General features: G+C 32.8%; 1 protein-coding gene across 1 annotated transcript; it reads left to right on the top strand.

The window, feature by feature from the left end:
* Nucleotides 1-228: 228 nt before the first annotated feature.
* LOC108466177 (uncharacterized) lies at nucleotides 229-3,436 on the top strand. The gene is made up of 3 exons (XM_017766535.2): nucleotides 229-686; nucleotides 930-1,027; nucleotides 2,957-3,436. Exons 1-3 carry the CDS (start codon nucleotides 422-424, stop codon nucleotides 3,008-3,010), a joined length of 417 nt encoding a protein of 138 aa, XP_017622024.1. The 5' UTR covers nucleotides 229-421; the 3' UTR covers nucleotides 3,011-3,436.
* The last annotated feature ends 21,821 nt before the right edge of the window (nucleotides 3,437-25,257 follow it).

The raw sequence follows: 25,257 nt of genomic DNA, 5'->3' as shown, positions 1-25,257 counted from the left end.
TAACAAAAATATATAAATTTCGGTTAATTCAGTTAAAATTAACTGAAATATTTTAGTTCAGTTAAAATTTTTAAAAAATTTTAATTCACTAAATAATTAAAAATTAAAAATTTAATTAATTTAATTAATACTAATTTGATTCCACTAACTACTACATTTTATAACTTACCGTAAATTTTTTTTTCCTAAATCAAAAAGGTTTTTTTTAGTAACCCTGCAAGTCACGTTACAAAGCAAAACGTTTTTTTTTTTTCAATTGAAAGCGCATCTAATGTCTAAACTGTTAACATTAAACAAATAGCTAACACTGTTTCACTCAGCTGTCCTATTCTTCCGCCCCGTTTCTCTTTTTCTCTCTCCCCAGCCATAGCCTAATCTCACTCCCTCAGCACTTACTTTTTCCTTCTTCCTTTCTTTAAAAATGCCAATCAACAGAGACCCTTCTACTCCCCCGCCTATGATCGGCAAGATCGGACCCTACACTGTCTTCGTTACCCCACCTTCTACTCCTACCCCCACTGAACCTCCTGTTTTTCAGTCTCCTCAGAAGGCGGTCGCGCCTCCTGCTTCTGCTCCTCCTCCGGTCCGGCCGCCGCCTCAACAGTTTGATAAGTCTTTTGTTGCGTCCGATTCTGATGGCTCCATTCTGGGTTTTTTCAGGAATGCTATTTTTAAAGTCCAAAATGGTATATGATGTTCCTCTCTACCTTTTATATTCCCTTTTTTTAGGGAAAAAAAAGAAGAAGAGAACTTTGGGGTTACTCAAAATGCTGGCGTCTTTTTTTCTTTTTCTTTTTTGAAGTCCAAAAATGGGAGAGTTCTACTCTATCTAAGCTTTACATTAGCATGGCGGATTAGCTACGTTTAATTATTTTTATACTTCGTTTTGTCGACAATAAATAGTATCTACTCTTGTTAATATTTTGCAGCTCATTCAAGCTTGGATGACCATTTAGCTCGCTGGTTTGGCTTAAATCAGTCCAAGTATCAGTGGGCACTGGACGATTATTATGAGAGCAAGGGATTGGTAAGTGTAAATAAGTTCTTTTAAATGGTACATTTTTAAGGGAAAGTTAAATTTCAGATCATTACTTTTAGCTCCATTAGTTTGGTCTTATGGCTAGATTTGATGAAATCAAAGTATTGCTGAAGGTACTCGTTAATTAGCTTGTAAGCAATTGTGGCCCGTAAAAGATGGTCACATTTGTGCTTCAATTCTTGTTGTGTTTCTAAATGTAGTCTAAAGTTGTTTACTTGATCTTAGCTAAGGAAGCTTGGTGTCCTGTTATCATTCCATTCCTGGTTTTTAGTCGTATATATGAGATCAAGATTGCGTAAGGTTTTTAGCATTTTGGAAATGATTAAAAATTTGCATCTTTAGATGTTTCCTGTGGTAAATGGATACATTGCTGTAGATGGACAGGAGGCGGGATGTACTGGCCTCTAAAGCATATTTTATACATCTAAAACTTCCAAGTATTTTTGTATACCTAACTTTTGGGCCATAGATCTGGTTCTATCGTTCTTTTAACTAAAGAATAACATTTAATACTTGATTCTCAGCTTTATGGTTGGTACTTGTTAGTGATTAGTTTTGGAAGACTAGAATACTTGGTAAAGTGAAAGTTTTTGGACTTGAAATGATGCTCTGAAAAACCATTATAGAAATAAAATCTAGTTAACCTATCTTTAACCGCTCTATTTTTCCACAAGTATCTGTGTCTGACTCTTGTGTTCAACACATATTCTGTTATGGGTGTGAGGGGATGATCCTCCAAACATATGAAAAAACTAAGAAAAATTGAGCACACAAGTTGAAACACCTACCCTTATTTGACATTCACTCTTGAGTCTGGGCAATACAGTACACAAGAACGAGGAGCTTGTTTTCATTATCTGACTGGCTCTGTAAATGTGATGGAATTTCATCTTATTAATTGTAGCTTGATGATCTTTGATGATTTCTGATCCACAGCAAGATAGCTCTGGTTTCAAAACATGTTCTAAGCGAAGAACTTTCTCAATATGAAGGTTACTTACACATTTAGCCCAACCAATTGATGTTTACAAAATTTCTTGAAGTACCTTCTCCACCATCCATGTTTGATGCTACCTGAACATTGATAGGAGGATAATGACCTTTCAAATTAATGGAAAAGCTAAGAAATACTGAACATACCCGTCTTTGACACATACTCATATCTAACAGTCACACTTGAGTCTGAGTAAGATAGATATGGTATGTGAGACCACAGATTGCAATTCTATTATGGTTTTTTATTGTACCTTGGAAAATATTGTATTTCGGTAGCTGCTCTTTATTCCTGATTCCCATAAGAATAAACCCTAGTTTCGTTTTCATTTTGAATCTTATTGAAGTGAACAACTAAACAAATTATTTATGTTTGAAAGATGTCTTAACAATTGCGTTCTCAGTTTTTACTAAATCATAGTTTGGCAAGGGAGCATTTATAACTTTTGATGCTGCTTTAGTTAAGTGATATTTAATCCTAATTCTTTTAAGCTTTGAGCTTTTGATTGGAATCGCCTGGTAAAGATGGAAGAAATTAGAGAATACAGATAGAGAAGAAGCATATGCTTCAAACACTATGTATAAATCTCCAGACTTGTCTTGCTTTATTCACAACTTTCATATCCTCACATTCTTCTGGATTAATGTACAAAAGCTTGAATCTGGTCTGTGGTTTACGTATTTTATCTTGTTTTTGGGAAATTCTACTCGGGTTACTCAACACTGTTACATGGTCAACTTAATGTATACTGGTGATTAACCCTGGTGAAGCGCATTGCTTCTGTTTATATTAAAGACCCACACCATGGAAGTAACAATTCTCTGATGCAAAAGTCTGATTTTTTTCTCTGTGTTTACTTTCATTTTCATCATGACTGATCCACATGCGATATTGACCAACATTTCATACTATTTTTATGGCAGGAAAAGGAAGGTGTAAAAGTGAAAGAAATATCAAGCAAAATGCAAAGTGTGTAGCATGCTTTTTGTGCTGGTAATGAGATATTTGAAGTCCCTCTTCTCTTCCTCTGTTTCTGTTTCCCCCTTCTAATGTTATTATTATGTACCTAATGAGAATGTTTTAATCACGGTGCATATTGTTATTCTGCTGAACTTGCACCGAGAATGGTGGTTGTGTATCGTTTTTGTATTATATCTATATATACTTTACGTATGGAAAGGCCAAAAGACATTTGGATTCCTGAAGCGATCTTTGTTGGCATCTTTGGACTGCTGATCAGAGCAGCTAACTGAGCTTGTTTGTATACCAGGGTAGGAGTCATGTTGTGTCCTCACAATTTCAATTTCTAGCGTTGAGATCATTATCAACTGTCGATGACATGCTCTTATGTATCGTATTCTTATTTTATTAAAAGCAGTAATTTTTAGCATTAGTTTATCTAATTCATGCATTTGTCCCTCTCATTTTTGCATGTGCATACGCTGGTAAATGAGACGTAAACCGGTACTGTGTACCGTTGGGGCGGTTTAAGATCAAACATTTGTTTGCAAATTGGGGAAACAATGGTGCTTGCTCCGTTACTTGGTTTGCTAGGTTTGGAAATTTTCTTTTTAATGCTGCTTATTGTGTATGACAGGACAGCTTCCTTTTAGATTATGGGTGAAAATAAATATATAAAAATATATATTTATAAAATTTTTATATTAAAATCAAGTGAGGGTTTGGCTGAAATGGGTAAGTGAAAAGTTTAAAATTTGTGTTTTAAGTTCATATCTTACTACAATATTATTTTATGAGAAAACATGAAAAAGATGAAATGATGTTCATATTAATATTTTTATTTTGTATATAAAATATATTTAATGCTTTTATTAGTTGTGTTGGTGTTTGGATGATTTATAATATCAATTAAGGCCCGAAGAAGTGGGTAAAATATCATTCTCATTATGCTTCATCAGTTCCTGTTAAATTGTCAAGCCTGAATCGAAAAACTGGAGTCGGCTTTTAGGTAGAAGCTATCGATGGCATTTATTTTGATTTTGAGTGATTTTTCGGCTTTTAGCTACCAACTGAAGTGCATTGATTCAGAGGGCAATTTAGAGCGAGTGGTTTGAATGTAATTTTTTATTCTTTTTATAAAATCTAATTATGTTAAATTTTACATATGTTGTTGGAAATTCCTGCAATTTTAAGCAATAATTAATTTTTGTGTTATTATTGTGTTATGCATTAATTTATATCATATTTTGTATATTATTCGTGATTTAATTTAGAAATTATTTATTGTTTTATTTTGTCTCACTTTTAATTTATAATTTATCAAATTGATTTGATTTTTTTAATTCATTGGTTTTTAATCAAAGTATTATAAATTAATACATATTTTTGAGCGTTAATAATTGGTGTTTATAATTTAGGTTAAAATATGCTTGAGTTTCTATATTTTTCATACATTTAAAATTTAATTCTTTTATTTTATTTTAAAAATAATCCCTTTATTTTTATATTTTAAAATTTAAGCTCATTGTTTAAAGTATTTAAAACCTTTTCTTTAATTTGTTGCGTAATATTTAATTATGTAACAAAAAATATATCATTGTAATTAACCTTAAGTTACAGGATAATTTAAAGGTATTAACAATTGAAGTTGCATTTTTAATCTAAAAAGTAGAACTAAATTTCTTGAAATTTAAGTAGGAGATTAAATTTCAAATGCATGAAGAGTAAATGGACTAATAATAGCATATTTTAATCTATAATATATGTCTTATTTATGTCATTTTATATCATATTTATTTTAGTTATTTTCTCATGTTAACTTTGAGTGATGTCTTAATTCATCTCATATTATGTATAATTTATCATAGCAATTTGATTTGAACTCTAAATTCATTTATTTAATATACTTAAACTATATCATTTTGCATTGGTGCTTAAATTTTTTTTGTCATAAGTGGTACTTAAATTACTTTTTTCCCCAAGTTGGTACTTTCATTAGTCCAACCATTAAGTTTATTTAAAAAAATCTTAACTCATAAATTATTACCTAAACTATACATTTTTTCCAAGTTGGTATCTAAACTTTTTTTTGTTACAAGTGATACTTAAATTATTATTTCGTTACCCATTTTACACCAAAATATTGTAGTTGTTAAAAATTTCAACCAATAATAAATTGTCCCATCATATAAACTTTAAAAGTAGTTTTTTAATTTTTTTTCTTTTATATTATTTCTCTCTTTAGTTTTTTCTATTTTTTATTCTTCCTTTATAATGTCTAGTCACATTCCCTAGGTCAAGATGCTAACTATTAATTTTGTTTCCAAATTTCCCTGCCCGCTTGCTCGGTTTGAAGAAATAAAAAAAAATTTATTTTATTGATCATAATCAATGTTTTTAGAGTTGGATTAAATCTGTAACACCCCCTTACCCGAGACAGTCGCCGGATTCGAGCACGAGACATTACTAAACTTATTTTAGCATTTAAACAAGTTCAAACAATTCTCGTAGTAAACTGTCCATCTGCGTCACAGTCGGTAAAAAAATCATATCTCGAGTTATGAAACTTGAAATAAAATTCCGTAAATTTTTCCTAAACCTAGACTCATATATCTACTTACTAATTTTTTTTTTAGAATTTTTGGTAGGGCCAATTAGTACAGTTTATTAGTTAAAGTCTCCCCTATTTCAGGGTTCGGCTACTCTGACCCCTATGCACTACGAATCAAATTTCTTCTTGTACAGAGATCCAATGACCATTTCGTTTGTTTCTATTAAAAATAGACTAAATAAGGAATCCATACATGTAAAGTCTGAGTCCTAATTATTTTTACACAATTTATGATGAATTTCTAAAGTCAAAACAGGGAATTCAGAAATCGCTCTGACCCTATTTCACCAAAACGTAAATATCTCATAACATACAACTCTTTTACCTATTTTGTTTCTTCCAAATGAAAATAGATTCATTAAGATTAAATTCCATATTTTATTCATCATCTAATTCTATCTCTACTATTTTTATTGATTTTTCAAACTCACGTCACTGCTGCTGTGTGATTCTATTTTATAGCCAATTTCACCATTTTATGGATTTCCATAGATTAGTTAGCACATAAAGCATACGTGTTATCAAATATAATCTTGATTAGCCACTCCAATAGCTAATCATTCTCAAACATTTCCATGCCATCCACGAGCCATATCATGAGATTATATACACAAAATGATTATAATGCTATACATGCCATATTCCTAAAATATACAAGTCATTATACCGAAATAGTTTGTTGATAGTGTGAGCGCACCTCCGACCATTCCCGATCTCCTAGTCGGCTTGACAAAACTACAAAGACTAGAGAGGAGGGAGTAAGCATAATTGCTTAGTAAGTTCACATGTAAATAGCAAGTAACATAACCATGCAATAATACGAAATCCACATTTGCATAATATCACCAAAGCATTCATATCATATTTCTCATTCATGATCCTACCATATTATTGTTATATTAAAGTCTCAACCTGAGGGTTAAGTACATACCTGTACAAATTTTCTCATTCACCACACTTACCAACATGTCACCTTCGTTTTAGGTACTCACCTTATCCACTTAAGATTTACCCGTTGAACACATCGGAATATGATTCGGATACACGGATTTCATGCACATAAGTGCCATACCCGCAGCTAGACAAACTCAAAAGCTTGCGGAAATTATGTAGCCAAGCTACCATGTAACCCGCCCATAAGTGAACTCGGACTCAACTCAATGAGTTCGGATGCCTAGTTACATTTCACGAACTCAGACTCAACTCAACGAGTTTGGAACTCAAATATCTTAGTGACATGTCACTTGTATTCTAATCTATTCCAAAGGTTCAAACGGGATTTTTCCTCGATCACACATCTTTTCCGTCTTCCACGGAATATCAAAACCGATACTCGGTAGCAATTCATATTTAACAAGTAGCACACATAATTTGCATATTACTCAATAATAACCACAAAGCATAATATTTCATGATATTAATCATCATATCATATAAATAACATTAAATTACTTAAACTGACAATTATGTTACTACATTTACACCTGAACTTACCTCGGTACAAAATAAAGAAATTTTGCAATTTAGTCCACAGTCTTTTCCTTTCCCCGATCAAGGTCGATTCCACGTCTTTATTGGTATAAAATAACACATTTAGCTGATTTAATACTCACATTTATCAAAATAGTCCTTAACTCTAACTTTGGCTAAATTACGATTTTGCCCTTAAACTTTTGCATATTTACACTTTTTCCCCAAAGCTCAAAAATTAAATTTTTTTCCAAAATTATTATGTTTTATGACATGATGATCATTTTTCCCTTCTATGGCAACATCAATTTCTCACTCTAACATGTAGTTATAAACATTACGTATTTTTACCGATTATGTCATTTTACTCGTTTTCACGTAAAATTGTTTAGCAAAAGTTGTTTAACACAATTTAAAGCTTCATATTCTACCATAAAACATCAAAATAAACACATTTCACCTATGGGTATTTTTCCAAATATAAACCCTAGGTTAAATTATTACTAGAATAAGCTAAATCAAGTTACCGGGACTCCAAAAACGTAAAGAACATTAAAAACGGGGCTTGGAATCACTTACTATGGAGCTTGGAAGCTTGGAAAAAATCCTAGCCATGGAGAACCCTTGAAATTTCGTCCTAATGAAGAAGATGGACATATTTTGCCATCTTTTTCCTTTTTTTAATCTTTTAATTACCAAATGACTAAAATACCCTTCATTAAAAACTTTGGTTATTTCTACCTATGTATGTCCACTTTTGTCCATGAAAACCTAATGGTATAATTACCATTTAAGGACCTCTACTTCAATTATGCTCTTCAATTAAATCCTTTAACATCTAAAACTCATATTTATCAACTTTTGCAATTAAGTCCTAATAGGCAAATTAGATATGCAATTCATGAAATTTTCTATCGATATTCTAACACATGCATCTAATCACTCAATAAATTATAAAAAATTAATCGGAATAAATTTTTCTACTTCAGAATTGTGGTTTCGATACCACTATTTCGTTTAGGCCCTAATTCGGGATATCACAAAATCCGGTGGTTAGGCTAGTCAGAATATCAATTTAGATATAAAGTTGAACCAATTCACCTACAAATTGATATAGATTGGTTGAATCAAACTAAAAAAATCGATTGAACCAATCTTTTATATTTTTAATTTTGTGAAATTTTAATAATTTATTTGATCAAACCAAATGATGAACTTACACTACCTCAAAGCCAAATTTTAGCCCATGGATGTAATGGACTTACACTACCTCAAAGCCCTAAAACGAGGCCAAATGCTAAGAGAATAAAAGTAAGATTGAACAAGGCCATATAAGACTTCGTTACAAAGGCCCTAGATGTACATATAAAGGAAAATGAAAATCAAGATTCTATAACAGTCCGTTTTGAATGAAATCAGAATAGTGGTTTTGAGACCACAAATTTGACATGTAAATTAATATTTTATTATTATTTTAATATATGTGGGATGTTAGTAAGGTTGTATTAAAATTTCGTTAAGAAATTTTGATGTTTGCATACTTAATTAAGTGAAAAGGACTAAATCATAAAAAGTGTAAAAGTAGAGTTCTATTAGTTAAAGGTGTCAAATAGCTATGAAATTTTAAAGTGGGAGGACTTATATGGTAATTAGACCATTAAATAGTTAGCGGAATTTTATGGACACAAATTAAGTGATTTTTAAGTTAAAATGTAAGGTTAATAAAGTAATTTAATTAATAAGCTAAAGTAAAATAAGTAAAAAGAAAACTAATGTATCATCTTCTTCAAAGTTTCTTCCACCAAAAATCAAGAGCAAAAATAGCCATAACTAGGGTTTGGAGTTTCGAAAACTACCATTGCTTGCATGTAAGTGATTTCGATTTCATTTTTAATGATTTCTATGTTTTTGAGGTCATTGTAGCTTAATCTAGCTAGCCCGGGGATTAATTTGCAAAATTGTTAAAGAATTAGGATTATATCATGAATGCTATTACTTGATTCTTGATGTTTAATGAAAGGTTATGAGTTCTTTTTGATAAATAAACTAGTTTTGTAAAGTGATTTTGGATGAAAATGACATTTGGGGACTTATTTGTAAAAGTGATGAAAGTTCATGGTAAATTTATGAAATGATGTAACATCCTGAAATAGGGCCTAAATAGAATAGTGGTTGCGGAACCAAGAATTCGAGGTCAAAAAAATTTATTCCGATTAAGTTTTAAGGTTTATTCATTGATTGAATAATTGTGTGAAAATTTCGTGAAGAAATTTTATGTATAAGTGCCAATTTGATAATTAGGACTAAATTGTAAAATTAGCAAAATGTGTGTTCTAGATAATAAAGGGGATTTAATGGATATGGGTTCTTAAAGTGGAGGTCCCTATTTAGAATTAGATCATTATATTTATGTTTGGACAAAAATGGGCAAGAATAGGACAAATTTGAAAGAAAAGCCTTTAAGGGCATTTTGGTCATTTAGTAATTAAAAGAATTAAAAAGGGAAAATAAAGCCAAAATTGGTCCATCTTCTTCATGGAGGCTGAATATAGCATGGGGGAAGCCATGATTAGGTTTTCCGAGCTTTCCAAGCTCAATAGTAAGTCTGTTCTAGCCTCATTTTTCATGTTCTTTACGTTTTTGGAGTCCCGGTAACTTGATTTAGCTTATTCTAGCAATAATTCATGCTAGGGTTCATATTTGGAAAAATACCTATAGGTTAAATGTGTTTATTTTGATGTTTTATGGTAGAAAATGAAGCTTGAAATTATGTTAAACAACTTTTGCTAAGCAATTTTAAGTGAAAACGAGTAAAACGACATACTCGGTAAAAATACCTAATGTTCATAAGTACATGATAGAGTGGGAATTTGATGCTTCCATAGAAGGGAAAAATGTTCAGCGTGTCATAAAACATAAGAAAAATGGATAAATTTTAATTTCCGAGCCTAGGGGCAAAATCATAATTCTGCAAAGGTTTAGGGGCAAAATTGTAATTTTCCCAAAGTTTGAGTTAGGAAATTTTTTGAATATTAAATTAATTAATTAATTGAAATATGATGTTTTAGATCCCGGAAAGTGAGATTTGGACCTAGAACGGGAGAAAAAATTGAAAATCAAGAAAGTTGGTAAAATGGTCTTTTTGGTATCGAGGTAAGTTCATATGTTTAATAAGCATTTAGTTATGCATATTTGAATGATAAATTGATATTTTGGCCATAAATACTTTAGTATTGAGTTTCAGATATAATGATTAATGTTCGATAATAATTCAATATTGGAAAGAGAACTTGTATAATTTATATGTAAGACCATATTTTGTATTATGGCTTTGTATGATAACAAGAAAGTATTGACTAGCATAGTTTGATGAGAATAAGTTAAGTTGATGATATGATGAGATTGAGAATGTAAGTATGTTGAGTAGCATTTTATTATTATGCAATTATTGTTGTTAGTATTGTTATTATTGAGTTATGCGACTAACCTTGAGAATTTGAGCAAGTATATTTTAGCTATGACTTGACAAGGCATTGATATCTCAAAGTCCATGGTTGTACCATGGTAATTAAGGAAGAATTGACGGAAAAGTCCATGTTCATAACATGGCATTTAAGGAGGAATTGATGGTTAAGGATACCATGTAAGACCATGTCAAGACATGGCATTGGTAAGGCAAGGATCCCGTGTAAGACCATGTCAAGACATGGCATCAGCATTGATTAAGGACTCCATGTAAGACCACATCAAGATGTGGCATTGGCACTAAGACAAGGGTACCATGTAAGACCATGTTTGGAACATGGCATTTGGTAAGACAAGGATACCATGTAAGACCATGTTTGGAACATGGCATTTGGTAAGATAAGGATATCATGTAAGACCATGCCAAGGCATGGCATTGATAAGTTCTATAAGGCAAGGAAATCATGTAAGACCATGTCAAGACATGTCATTGATGAGTTACTATAAGGCAAAGGTCCCATGTAAGACCATGCCAAGGCATGGCATTGGTGAGTTCATAAGGCAAGGTTACCACGTAAGACCATGTCAAGACATGGCAATGGTAAGTTCAAAAAGGAAAAGGTTCTCGAGTAATCCAAAGAGCAAGTCAAAGAAATGACAAGTTGAGAACATGAAAAAAGAGTATAGGTATGCATTTAAGGCTTATTTAATATTGAGATTGTAAGTAATTGAGATTATCAAGTATTAAGTAAGTGATGAGTTTTCAGTTATGCTTGTGACACTTTATGACATGATTGGCAATATGCCTATATTATGAAAGAGTACTCATGTGTTAAGTGAGATGTTGTAGGTATGTAAGCAGGCTATTCAGTAAGATGCCTTTTGTATTCTGATCCTTTGGTAAGGTTACCGATGAGTAAGATGGGAAAGTAAGAAGTAAACATTATTTAAGCAAATTATGACAGCATGGTAGTAAGCTAAATTGATTGCTAATGCTTATTATTTTACATGTGAACTTACTAAGCTTTATAAGCTTACTTCTTTCACTTTCCCATGTTTCAGAGTACTTAAAAGCAAGCTCGGGTTAGAGGTCGTCGAAGATCACTTCACATTATCGACTATCAAGTTACCAAATGGGTATCTTCATTTACAAACGTTCTAGTTTATGGCATGTATAGGGACTTAGCCATTTTGTGTGTATGTCCTTATGATATGACTAAAGAATGGTATGTAAATGTTTGATAATGATTAGTTATTGAAATGGCTAATGAAGAACATGTTTCGGTGTTATGTATGCCTAAATGGTAGTTAATACAAAAAAATCATGAAAAAGTGAAATTAGCATTAAAACAGTATTGAACAGCAGCAGTAATGTGAACTTGAAAAACCACCAAGAATAGTAGAATTGGAATTAGGTGATGAATGAGATATAGAATTAAATCTTACTGAGTCTATTTTCATATGAAAGAAACAGAGTAAGAAAAAGAAGTGTATATTAAGAGATATTTGAATTTTAGTGAGACAGGGTTAGAGCAATTTCTGAATCTCCTGTTCTGACTTTATAAATTCACTAAAAACTGTACAAAAATAATTAGAAGTTCTAGTTTATATTTCTAGATTCCTTAGTGAATATAATTTCAAGAGAAACAAACGGAATGGTTATTTGAATTCTTTACAGGGAGAAGCGTGATTCGTAGTGAGGAGAGGTCAGAGTAGTCAAACAGTGCAATAGGGGAAACTTTAACTAATAAACTGTACTAATTGGCTAGACCAAAAAATATGGAAAAAAATTAGTAAGAAGATATATGAGTCTAGTTTCAGGAAAAATTCATGAATTTAAATTTTGAGTTTTGTGACTCGAGTTATGATTTATTTAGTGACTATGGCGCCGGTGGGCAGTTTTATAAGGAATAATGAAATAAATTGTTTTGATTTGTCTAAGTATTCAAAAAATTTTTAATGTTCCCGGCTTGGTCCCAAACCATTTCAATTGCATGTTTTAGGGTCTCGAGGGCCCTTTTTAGGGACATATTGAATGAATGTAAATAAATTAATTTTAAAAGCAAATTTTATGCCCCAAATTAGTAAGTTAAGTCAGGTAATGCCTCGTGCTCGACTCCGGTGACGGTCTCGAGTAAGGGGTGTTACAAATGATGATTTGTATGGATTGATATAGGTCCCTAAAGAAATCGGATAGCTTGAGAAAAGGGTGAAAATGTTTAGATTTCAATTTATGAGCTTAAGAACTAAATTGTGAAAAGTTAGAATATTAGTGGCAAAATAGTAATTTTGCAAAAAATGAAATATGGACTACATTGAATGCTAGGGTTATTAAATGAATTAAATTTGTCTATTTAGATTAAGATAGACCATGTAATGAACTAGATCGAGGAAAAGCTAAAGCCTCAGATTAGTCGATCTCATTTCTATGCCCTAGTCGTCGAGGTAAGTTCGTAGTGTTTTGATATGTAAACGAATTTCCATTTTTGTACTTATATTATAAGGATTTAATCATGATGATTTTATAAGATTATTATTGAATTGCACAAACGTGCCCCTGTTTGTACTTCGGTACCCCTGAATTGCACTTATGTGCCCCTATTTGTACTTCGGTACCCTTGAATTGCACATATGTGCCCCTGTTTATACTTCGGTTCCCCCGAATTGCACTTACGTGCCCTTGTTTGTACTTCGATGCCCTTGAATTTTTCTTGTGCCCTGATTGGACTCCGGTAACTCTTAATTGAATAATGTATGAATCGTATTCAATTATTGTTAGATTAAATGATATACTATGTTCTTACTAAGCTCTGTAAGCTTATTTGTTCTTATGGATTGATTTGTAGAACATCGTTGCTGACATTTTGGACGGATCAAACCTTTGAATCATACTATCAATTGATATTGGTAGTTTTTGTATCTCTTAGGGTAGTGGCATGTATAAACTTATGTAGTTGAATTTGTGGTGTATGATGAATATGTAAATAATAACTAAATGTGTTTGTGTTTTGGTGTCATGTATGCATAATAAGTATAATGCTTACTTTAAGAAGTACTATTGGTCACTTTTGATAATGGATGAGAATGGTTTGTTAGTATCATTTGATGGTTGGTGTTATTAAGCTTTAGAAAGTTCTTAGAACTAGTAGTTGATGATTGGTAAGTGGTAACATATGCATGTTTAGGTAAGTTTTAGATGTTTGCATTTGAGGTGCCTTGTATGGAATATTAGTTGATTGTGTGTGTAACACCCCTATCCCGTATCCGTCGCCGGAATAGGTAAAGGGGCATTACCGGACTTGAAACTCATATCAGAACAGTAAAAATTTTGAATTTTTTTTTTAAAGAAATAAAGAACATTCCTTTAGATAAATACTAAAGACAGCCAGGGATACAATTTAAACTTCTATAAGTACACATTCAAAAGATGCCATTTTCGCATGGCTTATATACATTAACCAAAATATTCTTCTGCCACTAGTCTATTCTACATATGCTATAAAATAACCCAAAACATAACAGTACCAAGCAGTGGATAGTCATAGTGTAACAAGTTGCTGACGATTCCTGAGTCTGTAGCTTCCAAATGAGATCTCGGAAGTTGTCGAACGATTACAAATCGACTATTCGGTTAGGTAGCTTTTTCTCTTATCCGAATTAGACTCCCTAAGCTCTTGAGCAAGATTTTCCCGCTTCTCCTACCTTCTACCGTCTCCATTTTTCTTTTTGTTGCAGCCCTCTTCTTCTTCTTCGATGGATTACCGAGTTACTTGAAATTTCAGCTACCTAACTAGCTAAAATCATAGTTTTTCCTGCATGCATGCGACACCAAGCCTTCTTCCAATCGGTTTTCCAGCAGAACAAATATGGAAGAAAACTAAAACTCCATTCCCCTTTCTTTCCAAGCGGTGAAGAAAAATAAAGAAAATGGAAGATGAGACCGCTTTTATGTTTTATTCATTTCATATTATAAAACCAATTATTATTATTTTACTAATATAAAAGCACAAAGATACAAATTTCCCTTCATCATTGCCGTCCACTAAAATAAAAGGGTCTAATTGACATGCAAGCCCCACATTTTAGCCATGTTAACAATTGGCCACTTTAAGAAAAAGACTTCTAAAATTTTCCTTTATACAATCAAATCCCAACTAAATAATTTAGCATCCAACTAACTAAATTAGACCACCCAACTTTCACAATAGGTAATTCACATAACAAAAACACTGAAATTAATATTTTACAAAATTTTTGACTAGGTTTTGTGGTCCCGAAACCACTTCCCGACTAGGGTCAATTTAGGACAGTCCTAAATTGACCCTAGTCGGAAAGTGGTTTTGGGACCACTAAACCGAGTCATAAAGATAATTAACCGTCATAGTTGATGCTCATTATATGTACATATGCATGTGTGAAAATTTCATGTTTGAATTTTGTTAATAGTAAGTGAATTTTATCAAATAGGACTTATGTGAGAAAATTTGGAAATGTGCTAGGCAAATGTAAAGTGGCCTAATAATGCATGTTGTGAAATGATGGGTTTGCATGTCAAATTACCCAAAATTAAAGCATAGTGGTCGGCCATGCTATGGGTGGAAACATGTTGTAAACATGTTGTGTTAGTGAGTTATGTTAGAAAGAATAAAAAAAGGGGTTAGGATTAAAGTAATGCAAAAAGGTGGAGTGATGAAAAAAAAATGGTCTCATCCATGCCCCCCCTTTTGTCGTGAATGGAAGAAAGGAAACAAAGAAAAAAAAAGTGTTCATCCTTGAACATCTTTGACCAAATAGAAGAAAGAAAGGAAGGGAATGAGCTTGGAGAAAAATCGGCTATGAAGGCTCACTAGATTAAGGTATGTTTAATGTTGCTTTGAAAGTTCATACATCCCTTGGATGATTAGTCTAAATTCTAACTATCTCATGGATGGATTTGGGATTATTAGAGAGTTAGTATTCGACTAAGAGGCTTCAAAAGTTTTAGTTGAAGCCTTGAGACTATTAGCATGTTAGCTATATGGATGTGTTATAAGGCTTGAGGTGTTAGGTAAATTTGAAGTCATCACCAAGTTCTTTAAGCAATCCAAGCTAAAAGTTTCGATATTGAGGTATCTTGAGCATCCGGCCATGGTAGGAAGTAGAAGGGAAAATATGGTTGTTGTTAGATGAAGTAGAGTCTAACAAATGAGCACATATGTGCCTTAGTTGCTAGATGGAGAAGAATCGGCTAGCAAGTTGTGTGCTAAGGCCGAACATAATTTTGTATATTAATGAGTAATGCATGTGTTGAATTGATGGAAAGGGAGAGGATGCTTTACTAGTGTATATATGTGTATTGGCCAAGTTTTGAACTTGAAACAAAATGGTGTTTAGTCAATACAAGTGACCATACTTGTAGAATGTATTAAGTGTTGCAATCGGCCTCAACATAGACATGTATGTTCGGCCACATGAATGAGTACATAAGTTGATGTGTATGTTCAGCCATAGGTAAGCATATTGATGGCTTTATCTTGACTTAGAAAAATCGGCTAAGGGGAATATTAGCTAATATGTTGAATTCGATTCGTTATTTCGTACATATGTGACTCTAATGTCTAATGTATATATGGGCTAAGTACCTTGAGCTTCTCTTTTGATGTTCAAATGAATTGTATTAAATTGCTTAATGTGATTAAAAATGCGTATGACCATTTTGTATTTGAGCTAAAGGTGGCCATATGACCCATCAAATTCATTGTCATGTTCGGCCATAAGCTAGCATAATGAGACTTTAATAAGTTAAATTTGTTTGAATTAGCTCAAGAGCTTAGAGGATCAAAGTTGGATAAGGGAAAGGAAAAAGTGATCGAATAGCCGCCGAAATCGTTCGACAACATCCGAGGTAAGTTTTTGAGTAATGGAGCTTAGATTATGATTCGATTAGATTATGTCTTAAGTAAATCAAAATCATGCTCTTTGTATGTGGCTATTGAGCCGAAATTTGTAAGTGTGATAAGTGTTTTGTGTTTGAGCTTTGGTAATGAAAATGAAATATGGATGTGTCATGATTTATTGATATATGTGCATGGTTATTCGAATGATATCCGGGCTAAGTCCCGAAGGCTTTTGTGCTAGGTGACTATAACCGGACTAAGATCCGAAGGCATTCGTGCGAGTTGCTATATCCGGGCTAAGACCAAGGCATTTGTGCTAGCGATTATATCCGGGCTAAAACCGAAGGCATTTGTGCTAGCGACTATATCTGGGCTAAGTCCGAAGGCATTTATGCTAGTGACCACATCCGGCTAAGACCAAGGCCTTGTGCAAGTAGTTATATCCGCTAAGTCCTGAAGATTACTTGAGTTTGGGAATGAGCGATCTGCTGTAATAATTTCAATTAATACGTAAAATCTCAACAACGAGGTATGTGTTGTACATGCATTGGATTAATTGATTCCTCTTAAATAGCATTCGCCGATCGATTAAGGAGCTTCGGTTTTGGTTAAGTTTATCCCTTATGTATGAATATAAGGGTTGGAATTGTGAAGTAGGACTGATTTTTTGAGAATATATGTGTATATGAAATTATCCGTTTAGTTATATGAATGCTATACTTCAGTTGAGCCTAATTCCATTGCTCAAAATTTACTAAGCATTAAATGCTTACTCCGTTTCTTTGAATCTCTTTTTATAGATTTTGGTTCGTCACCATCGGACTCGGGAGTGTCAAGTCAAGTCGCCCACACTATCAAACCCCTTTTGGTACATTTTGGTTGAACTTTGAAATGGCATGTATAGGACTACCCTTTTGTTGTGGGTCATGTACCCTTTGGTTTTGTATAAATTTGGATAGCCATGCGAAAATGGCTTATATACACTTTGAGCTTAGTATTATAATCGTCTTGTATGATGTTCATTAAGAGGTATGGAAATGTTTGGGAATGATTAGCCATTGGAATGGTTAATCATGATCATATTTTGTGCTATTTATGCCAAAGGGCTAGTTGAATCATGGAAACTATGTAATAGGTAAAGTCTACCTTAAAAATAGATGCTGATAGCAGCAGTGATGTGAATGTGAAAAATCACTAAAAATAGTAGGAATGGAATTAAATAGTGAATAAATTATGTAATCGAACCTTGATGAATCTATTTTCATAGGAAAGTAACAAAATGATCATATGAACAATATGTTAAGAGATATTTAAGTTTTCGTGAGACAGGGAAAGAACGGTTTCTGGACTCCCTGTTCCGACTTTGGAAATTCATTATAAATTAACCAGAGATAATTAGAAGTCATGCCATATATGTATAGATTCCTTTTCAAGTCTAGTTTCTATAGAAATAAACGGTATCAGTATTGAAACCCTGTACAGGGAGATATCCAAGTCGTAATGCGCAAAGGTCAGTGTAGTCGAACCCTGAAACAGGGGAGACTTTAACTAATAAACTGTACTAATTGGCTCAACCAAAAATTCTAGAAAAAAATTTGTAGATGAACATACAAGTATAGTTTCAGGAAAAATTTACGAAAATGGTTTTCGAGTTTTGAAACTCAAGATATGATTTTTAAGGAAACAGTGATGCAGTAACTAGCTTGTCTGGAAAATTTTCAAATGGACTGTGAAAATAAGTGGATTAAGCCCGTTAACCCCTCGTGTCCAACTCCGGAAACGGTCTCGGGTACGGGGTGTTACAGATTGATTTTGAACTATTGAATTGGTCATATCATGTAGGTCTTAGTCATGTTTTGATGTCTTGATTAGGTGCACAAAAGGCCTATAGGTGTGTGCATGATTTCGTGTTGAAAATAACTTGATTTTGGGCAAATTATGGGTGTATGACTCAGCCGTGTGTGACACATGGCCTGGCGAAACGGTCGTGTGTACCTTGTAGGTTTTATTACATGCAAGTCAAGCAGTTACACGGCCTAGCACATGGCCTAGCACACAAGTGTGTGACTTGGCCGTGTGACTTGGCTATGTAACCCTACTTAGAGAGTTACATGGGTGAGGACACGGGCTGGGACACGGCCGTGTGTCCCTAGTTTGAAGGTTACACGGCTTGAGACACAGGCATGTGTCTCAGCCATGTAAGGCACATGGCCGTGTGACCCCTGTATTCAAAATTTTCTAACTTTTTCTTAAACTTTCCAAATGTTTCCAATTGGGTCCCCAATTGTTTCTAAGGTGTTTTTGTGGCCTCAAGGGCTCGATTAAGGGACGATATGTATATGAATGAATGTATTATAATATGTTTTTGATGATGTATGAAATGTATGTTATGATGTTCCATTCGTACAGTAATGCTCTGTAACCCTAATCTGACGACAAATACGGGTTAAGGGTGTTACAAATTCACTTTCTTGTTCTCAAGAAAATCAACAAATCGAATCTTAGTCCAATTATGTGGTTCTGGGAGATTTCAAGAATAAAAAAAATCAGGATTTTCAAATCTTTGAATTCTTGGTCCAAGAAAACGAATCTAAAAGCAGTGCGGGATGAAATACATGTACGAGCTTAAATGAGTCAATTTTGGGGGCAAACAAGTCATAAGTTTAAGTTATTGAAAATTGGCCTATTGAGATGTCTATAAGACCATCATGAAGTTTGAAGGACTTAGATGAAAATCAAGACAATTTGTCAAAGTGGCCCAATTGGTAAACATTTTAGAAATTTTTTGTCCAATTTTATTTAATAAGTGGTCAACATGTAAAAATTTGGCCCAAGGAGCCCATTTAGACCCTTGGATGAATTTCCTATCATATTTCCACACTTAAGACATCTTTTTATGTTAGTTAGTTAGTTAGTTAGTTGATGAGTTATCATAATTAGTTGACATACTTATCACATTTCTTAAAATTAGGAGATTAGTTAGGGATTAGAAGGCTATAAATAGAGTGCACCCATCCTTTATCCATATTCGTTCAATATTCACGTTTGATTTAATAAAATTCTCTTTAAGTCTTTTTTTAAAGAATTTCTCTTGATTTTTCTTTTAGAAGAGTTTAAACAATCTTTTTAGATTGTTTCTTTTGTTTAGATCTTAATTCCACAACTTATTCTTCATCAAGAACGACCCAAATCACTCAAAAAACCTTTTTTTTTCACTCAATTGGCAACTTGATTCATTTGGAATTCATCAAGCATGAAGGTTTACTTAACTGACTTGGATTCCTTCAAGAACCTAATTCTTAATTCCTTCTCCTTGTTCTTTTGTTACTTTTTTTTTTTTGCCCTTCAATTCAAACTTGGATTGTTTGCATTTTAAGTTGAGTTGAACTCCAAGTTTTTTTCCCAATCATCTAGAACCCTAAGTCAAATCTGCGATTTGAACAAAGTTGTGATCTTATTTTGCACAGGTCCCTATCATTTGGTATCAATTTTTTTGGTGTTTTGGATGTTCTTTATGTTTTTATAAACTGATTTCTAGCAAAACAACCTCAAAATAGTTTTTTACCTATAATTTTTGGGAAAAATATATTTTTCATTGGGTAAACATTTTCCAAATGGTCTATTCTACATATTGATTCTTGGCACACTCTTAGAATATTCAAAAATATTTCCCACAAAAAAAGTGATCAAAAAAGTGGAGAAAACAAAAAAAAAACTAAAAGTAAAGAAATTTTAAAAATATTATGTGGGTTGGATTTCAAGCCGAAAATTTCCAGATCAGATCTAATTATTTCAGGAGGCTCCAATTTGAATTTTCTGATTTTGTAAACTGGGAACACATTGAACGAAGTTTGTCAAGTTGCTCTGCAATTTTCAAATTTTCGAGTTTCAATGATTTTCATTGACTCTTAGCCTTAGTTTTCATTTATTTTTTTACTTTTTATTGTTCCTTTATGCATTCTAACACTATATTATTTCTTATGTTAGTAGGTTAAAGCACGTTGCACATCCCTTTATTTGTGCAATACAATTTTTTGGTGTCTAGCCAATTTTGGACTCTTAGTGCCACTAAGTTTGCATTTCTAGTTCAATTTTAACAAATTTTGATTGGTTGATATAAACACTTTTAAAAGACTCACAAGATTAATTCATACCTCATTGAGAATTTGATTTTATTTTTTAGTGTATAACGATGAGGTTTGTGTAAATTTTTTTTTTGTTAAGTGTTGTTTTCTTTTCAGGCTTTCATAGTGACTCGTGATATTTAGAGTAGCAAAGGGAGTGAAATAGTAGTGAAAAGCTACTGGATACCATGGAAAACCTTGTTGCTTTTATAATGAATGATAAATTTGATACTATGATTATAAAGTTGCAAAGGGATTAAAAGGATTGAAATGCTCGAAATCAGCAACGTGACACTATTCTAGACACAATGAATAAAAATTTGGCTCATTTAAGTACTTAAATTGAGTGTTAGAATTGTCATTGGGGATCTGAGGTTGATCAACCTCATCTTCATGCAAATAATGTTAGAGCACACCTCATATGGATGATGAGACTTTGGTCATAATGACTGTGGACAACCTTCTTTGGTTAAACCAAAATTCTTTATTCCATAATTTTGTGGAAAGAATGATCTAAAGGCTTATTATGATGGGAAAGTTGGGTATAAATTAGTATGCCAATTCAAGAGGAGGTGACCAAACGAAAGGAGTACGATTGATCTATCACTTGTTGTGAAATGTTATTTTTGTAGTTTAAAAGATCATGAGGGTTTCCAATATCCAATTCAATATCTAGCTAGAGAAGAAAGTAAGTATGACTTTGTGCCTTTTGTTTTTAACGTTGACAATGTGAATCATTCATTGTTTAATTACCCTTCGGTTGTTGTAACATTAATTGATGCAATCTAAGGGGCGTGAAGGGATTCTTTGAATGTTGTGTGGATGTTGGTTTTGTGGACTAGAGAGAAGTTGGTGGATGGTTATCGTTACAACAACTTGGTTCCTTTGGCTCACTAGAAATAAGGCAATGTACTGAAACAAATTATTTTCTATAGATGAATTATTTTCCCTCATTAAACTCGGATCCCTTTTTTAGATTAACGTGACAAAAGATGAGTTGTTCATTATGAAAGCTCAATGGAGAGATAATCCTATCTCGAGTTCCTTATGGTAATGATTCAAAATGCAGATATTTTATCAAGTGGCTACCTCTTCTAAGGGTATGTAGGAAGCTAAATATTTATGGCTCAATAAGGGGGAAAGCCAATGTAGTAGGATATGGAGGTGTTTTGAGAAACATTAATGGATCCATCGTGACTTTATTTTTTAGTTTGCTACCTATTATGGACTTAAAAGAAGCTAAAGTTTAGGTTATCGAAAATGAACTTGAGCTATTTGAGAAATGGAGTGAACAGGAATGGTAAAACTTGTGATTGAATCTGACTCTATGGTGCTTGTATCATGGTGTATAGGATCAAAGATCCGATTTGTAAAATTTGGGAAGTTTTTAAAGCCATTAGTTTTCTCCTATACCATGTTAGTGTTGTTGTTTTTGCTAATATGCGTAGAGAAGCTACTGGTCTTGCAGATGCCTTGGCCAAAGGTGGAGATAGGAATTGCATGGTTTTGGCGTGGTTATAAGTTATTATGTCATATTATCTCCTACATTGCATTTTGGTTTTTACTTGTATTTTTGATCTTAAAGCAAGGGAGGAGTTTGTTTCTTCAATTATGTTTATTTTTTGGTTTTTTTTGAAAGATTTATTTGTTGGTGTTAACTGTGACTGAATGTAATATTAAGTTTTATTTTAAAAAATTTAGTGTAATCTATACATCTTTATATAAAAAGGTATGGTCCAGGTGGTTTTATTTTCAGACACATGTAATAGGCTTCAATTTGGGCTGGTTTAAACATGTTCTTCTAAGCCCTATTAAAGGATGGTAGGCAACCAAGTATAATTCTTAGAAATTAAATTTATGAAGCGGTGAAAATTCCTATAGACAGGGACGACTTTTCCAAAGGGGTGGAAGCTCCATCAAACCTATCTCCTCTACAGGCTATTGTAGATTGCTCTATTTACTTTTTACCTTTCATCTAATTTCACCATTCTCCATTTTCTCTCATTCTCTCATCTTTCTCAAATTGTTGCTTTATTTATACTTCCCCTATAATTGTTATTATCTTTTTTGGGTTCATCTTGGCTTGCGATTCATGCCATCAGTTTTTAATTCGATATTTTTAATTTTTTTGTTTCATATGATTCTGTTTGGTTCATTTTTAAGTTAGAGTATTGATTTTATTAATGTTCTTAATGAAGGTTTCATTTCCTTTTTGTATCTTAATGGTTGGGTTTTTTTTCCATTAAATTCATTTAAATAAATTAATGATCAACTTTGAAAGTTCATATGATTTTTTATGTTAATTATTTTGATTTTTGGGTAATAATGTTGCTAATTTTATTCATTAATGTTTGTGGAAAGAAGTAGAATGATTTTTTTTCTTTTTTATTTTATAATCTGAATGATGGATTTCTAGGATTCTCTTCCATGTCCTTAGAATAGTTTTACCCTATCTTATTTCTACAGACTGTGCTATTAAAATAAGGTTTGAGCTTAGATTATTTGAGCATGTTTTGGGATGACTCAATTTTTTGAAAGCCTACAACTTAGTCAAGAGAAAATCTCAAGCTAATTCATAATTTAAGCCATAATTTTGATTTGGAATTTCAGTTGAGTTAGGATAAAATGTTTCTACCTGATTCATGTTTTAAAGAGCTTTTTTGTTCGAGCTTAAAGGTAAACTATAAAAATAGTTAAATTATGTTTTGGTTATCAAACTTAAATTTATTATAAAAAATATCATTATTGTTATCTATTTGTAACATTTAAGATGGAAATTTTAGGTTAAATTACACAATTAGTCCATATAATTTTTTCTTTTGAGTAATTTAATTAATTAATTAATTAATTTAACTTCTCGTCTTCTTCTCTCTCTTTTTTTTTCTCTCTCCTCCATTTCTTCTTGTTCTTCAAATCTCACCCTGTTTACATTGTAAAAAAGAATCGTGCCATATTCTTCATAATGAATGCTTTTGCTATAAAAAAAAACCAAAAGTTTAAAAGAATATATAGAACGATGATACTTATGGAAATAGAATAGAAAGTGTGATGAAAATAAATTAAAACATTTCTGACTCGGTTAAAAGAAAAGTATTTATACATGATACGTTGAGAACCATTGGAATTGTTTAACTTAATTAGTCATTTTTGTAGTACCATGTTTTGCATTGTGCATAATTGGGTTTCATGGAACAAAAAAGTTAAGAATCATTGAAATTGTTCAACTAGATAGTATCAAAGCCATCTTTCTAGTCCTCAATCATACATTCTTCAAAGTATCATCATAAAAGAAAAAGACATCTTTCGGATTTCAAAGAAATTAAATAAGAGCTCCCTTGCTCAAGTCTAAAGCCAAAACCCCAAAAAATAAATGATAAAAAATACACCATTGGCTAACCGCCCATAACCAATCAAATTCTTGAAAATTTCCTCACTTAATTTCCCTTCATGTAAGCAAACCCCATCTTTCTCCACCAATTTAAAAAATCGAAAGTTGTTGATCCAATTTATCAACATAAATGGAGAGATGGGAAGAGAAAATGGAAAGGAGGGAAGAGGGTGAAGAAACAGAGAGATCAGGAGGATTCCCCCTGGGGTTTTTTGTCCTTTCCCACTCAATGTGGTCTTTGATTTAGTAAAAAGGGGTTACTTCTATCGGGTCAGACTTATAGTTGGATCCCAGATCGGGTTATTATATAATAAAATATATTTTATTATAATCATATAATGAAATTCATTATTTTTTGAGATATATGCTTGTTTCTTTAGAAAGTAACAACTCTGCTTGTTAAACTGTGTGCTATCAGCTTGTGTTTACTACTTTCCAGGCTATTCAAGCAACACGTATAACCTTCATCAAGCTAAGATTGCAGCCAAAATTATTCAGGTTTGTTGATCTAAGATCACAACCCATATAGCTCGTCGACCTAAGATCGCGATTGAAATTATTCAAGTCCACTAACATAAGATCACGACCTTAGTGGCTCGTCAACCCTAGATCACAACACATGCAGCTCGCCGACCTAAGATTGCGATTGAAATTATCACCGTTCGATGACGTAAGATCACGACCTATGTGGCTCATCGACCTAAGATCACAATCAAAATTATTCTCGTCCGCTGACCTAAGATCACAACCGATACAACTTGACGACCTAAGATTGCGATTGAAATTATTTGAGTCCGCTGACATAAGATCATGGCCTATGTGGCTTGCTAACTTAAGATCGTAGCCAAAATTATTCTGGTTTGCTGACCTAAGATCACAACTCATATAGCTCACTTACCTAAGATCACGACTAAAATTATTCGTTGACATAAGATCACGACCTATGTGGCTTGCCGACCTAAGATCGTAGCCAAAATCCCATGGCTATCATTTTTAAACCTCGCTAATTTCTTCAACAAGTTTGCAGTATTCTACAACACGGTATGATCATTGACGCTTGATTTTAAATCGTGGGAACCGTATGTCTTACTGTATTTCAATCACTGGGAAATATCTATATGAACTCAATCTAGGAGGAGTTGTTGCAATCAGGGCATACAAGAACTACTATGCCTTTAGGGTAAATACAACATACTTTATCTCTATTTATGATGTCATCAGTAAAATAGGGGCACATGGCCAAGTCACACGCTCGTGTGCTAAGGTTGTGTCCTTCACATGGCTGAGGCACACGACCGTGTGTCTGCCCATGTGTTTACTACTGGGCATT

The sequence above is a fragment of the Gossypium arboreum genome, chromosome 8 (assembly GCF_025698485.1).
Source record: "Gossypium arboreum isolate Shixiya-1 chromosome 8, ASM2569848v2, whole genome shotgun sequence".
NCBI classification, from domain to species: Eukaryota; Viridiplantae; Streptophyta; class Magnoliopsida; order Malvales; family Malvaceae; genus Gossypium; species Gossypium arboreum.
Note: the sequence above shows the minus strand (reverse complement) of the source record. Positions and strands in the feature narration are given on the sequence as shown.

What these genes read in the sequence shown, in the direction of transcription:
- LOC108466177 (XM_017766535.2), top strand. Translation starts at nt 422, where the DNA reads ATGCCAATCAACAGAGACCCTTCTACTCCCCCGCCTATGATCGGCAAG. An exon ending in TATTTTTAAAGTCCAAAATG is followed by an intron (nt 687 to 929) that starts GTATATGATGTT and finishes AATATTTTGCAG; the next exon opens with CTCATTCAAGCTTGGATGAC. An exon ending in ATTATGAGAGCAAGGGATTG is followed by an intron (nt 1,028 to 2,956) that starts GTAAGTGTAAAT and finishes TTTTTATGGCAG; the next exon opens with GAAAAGGAAGGTGTAAAAGT.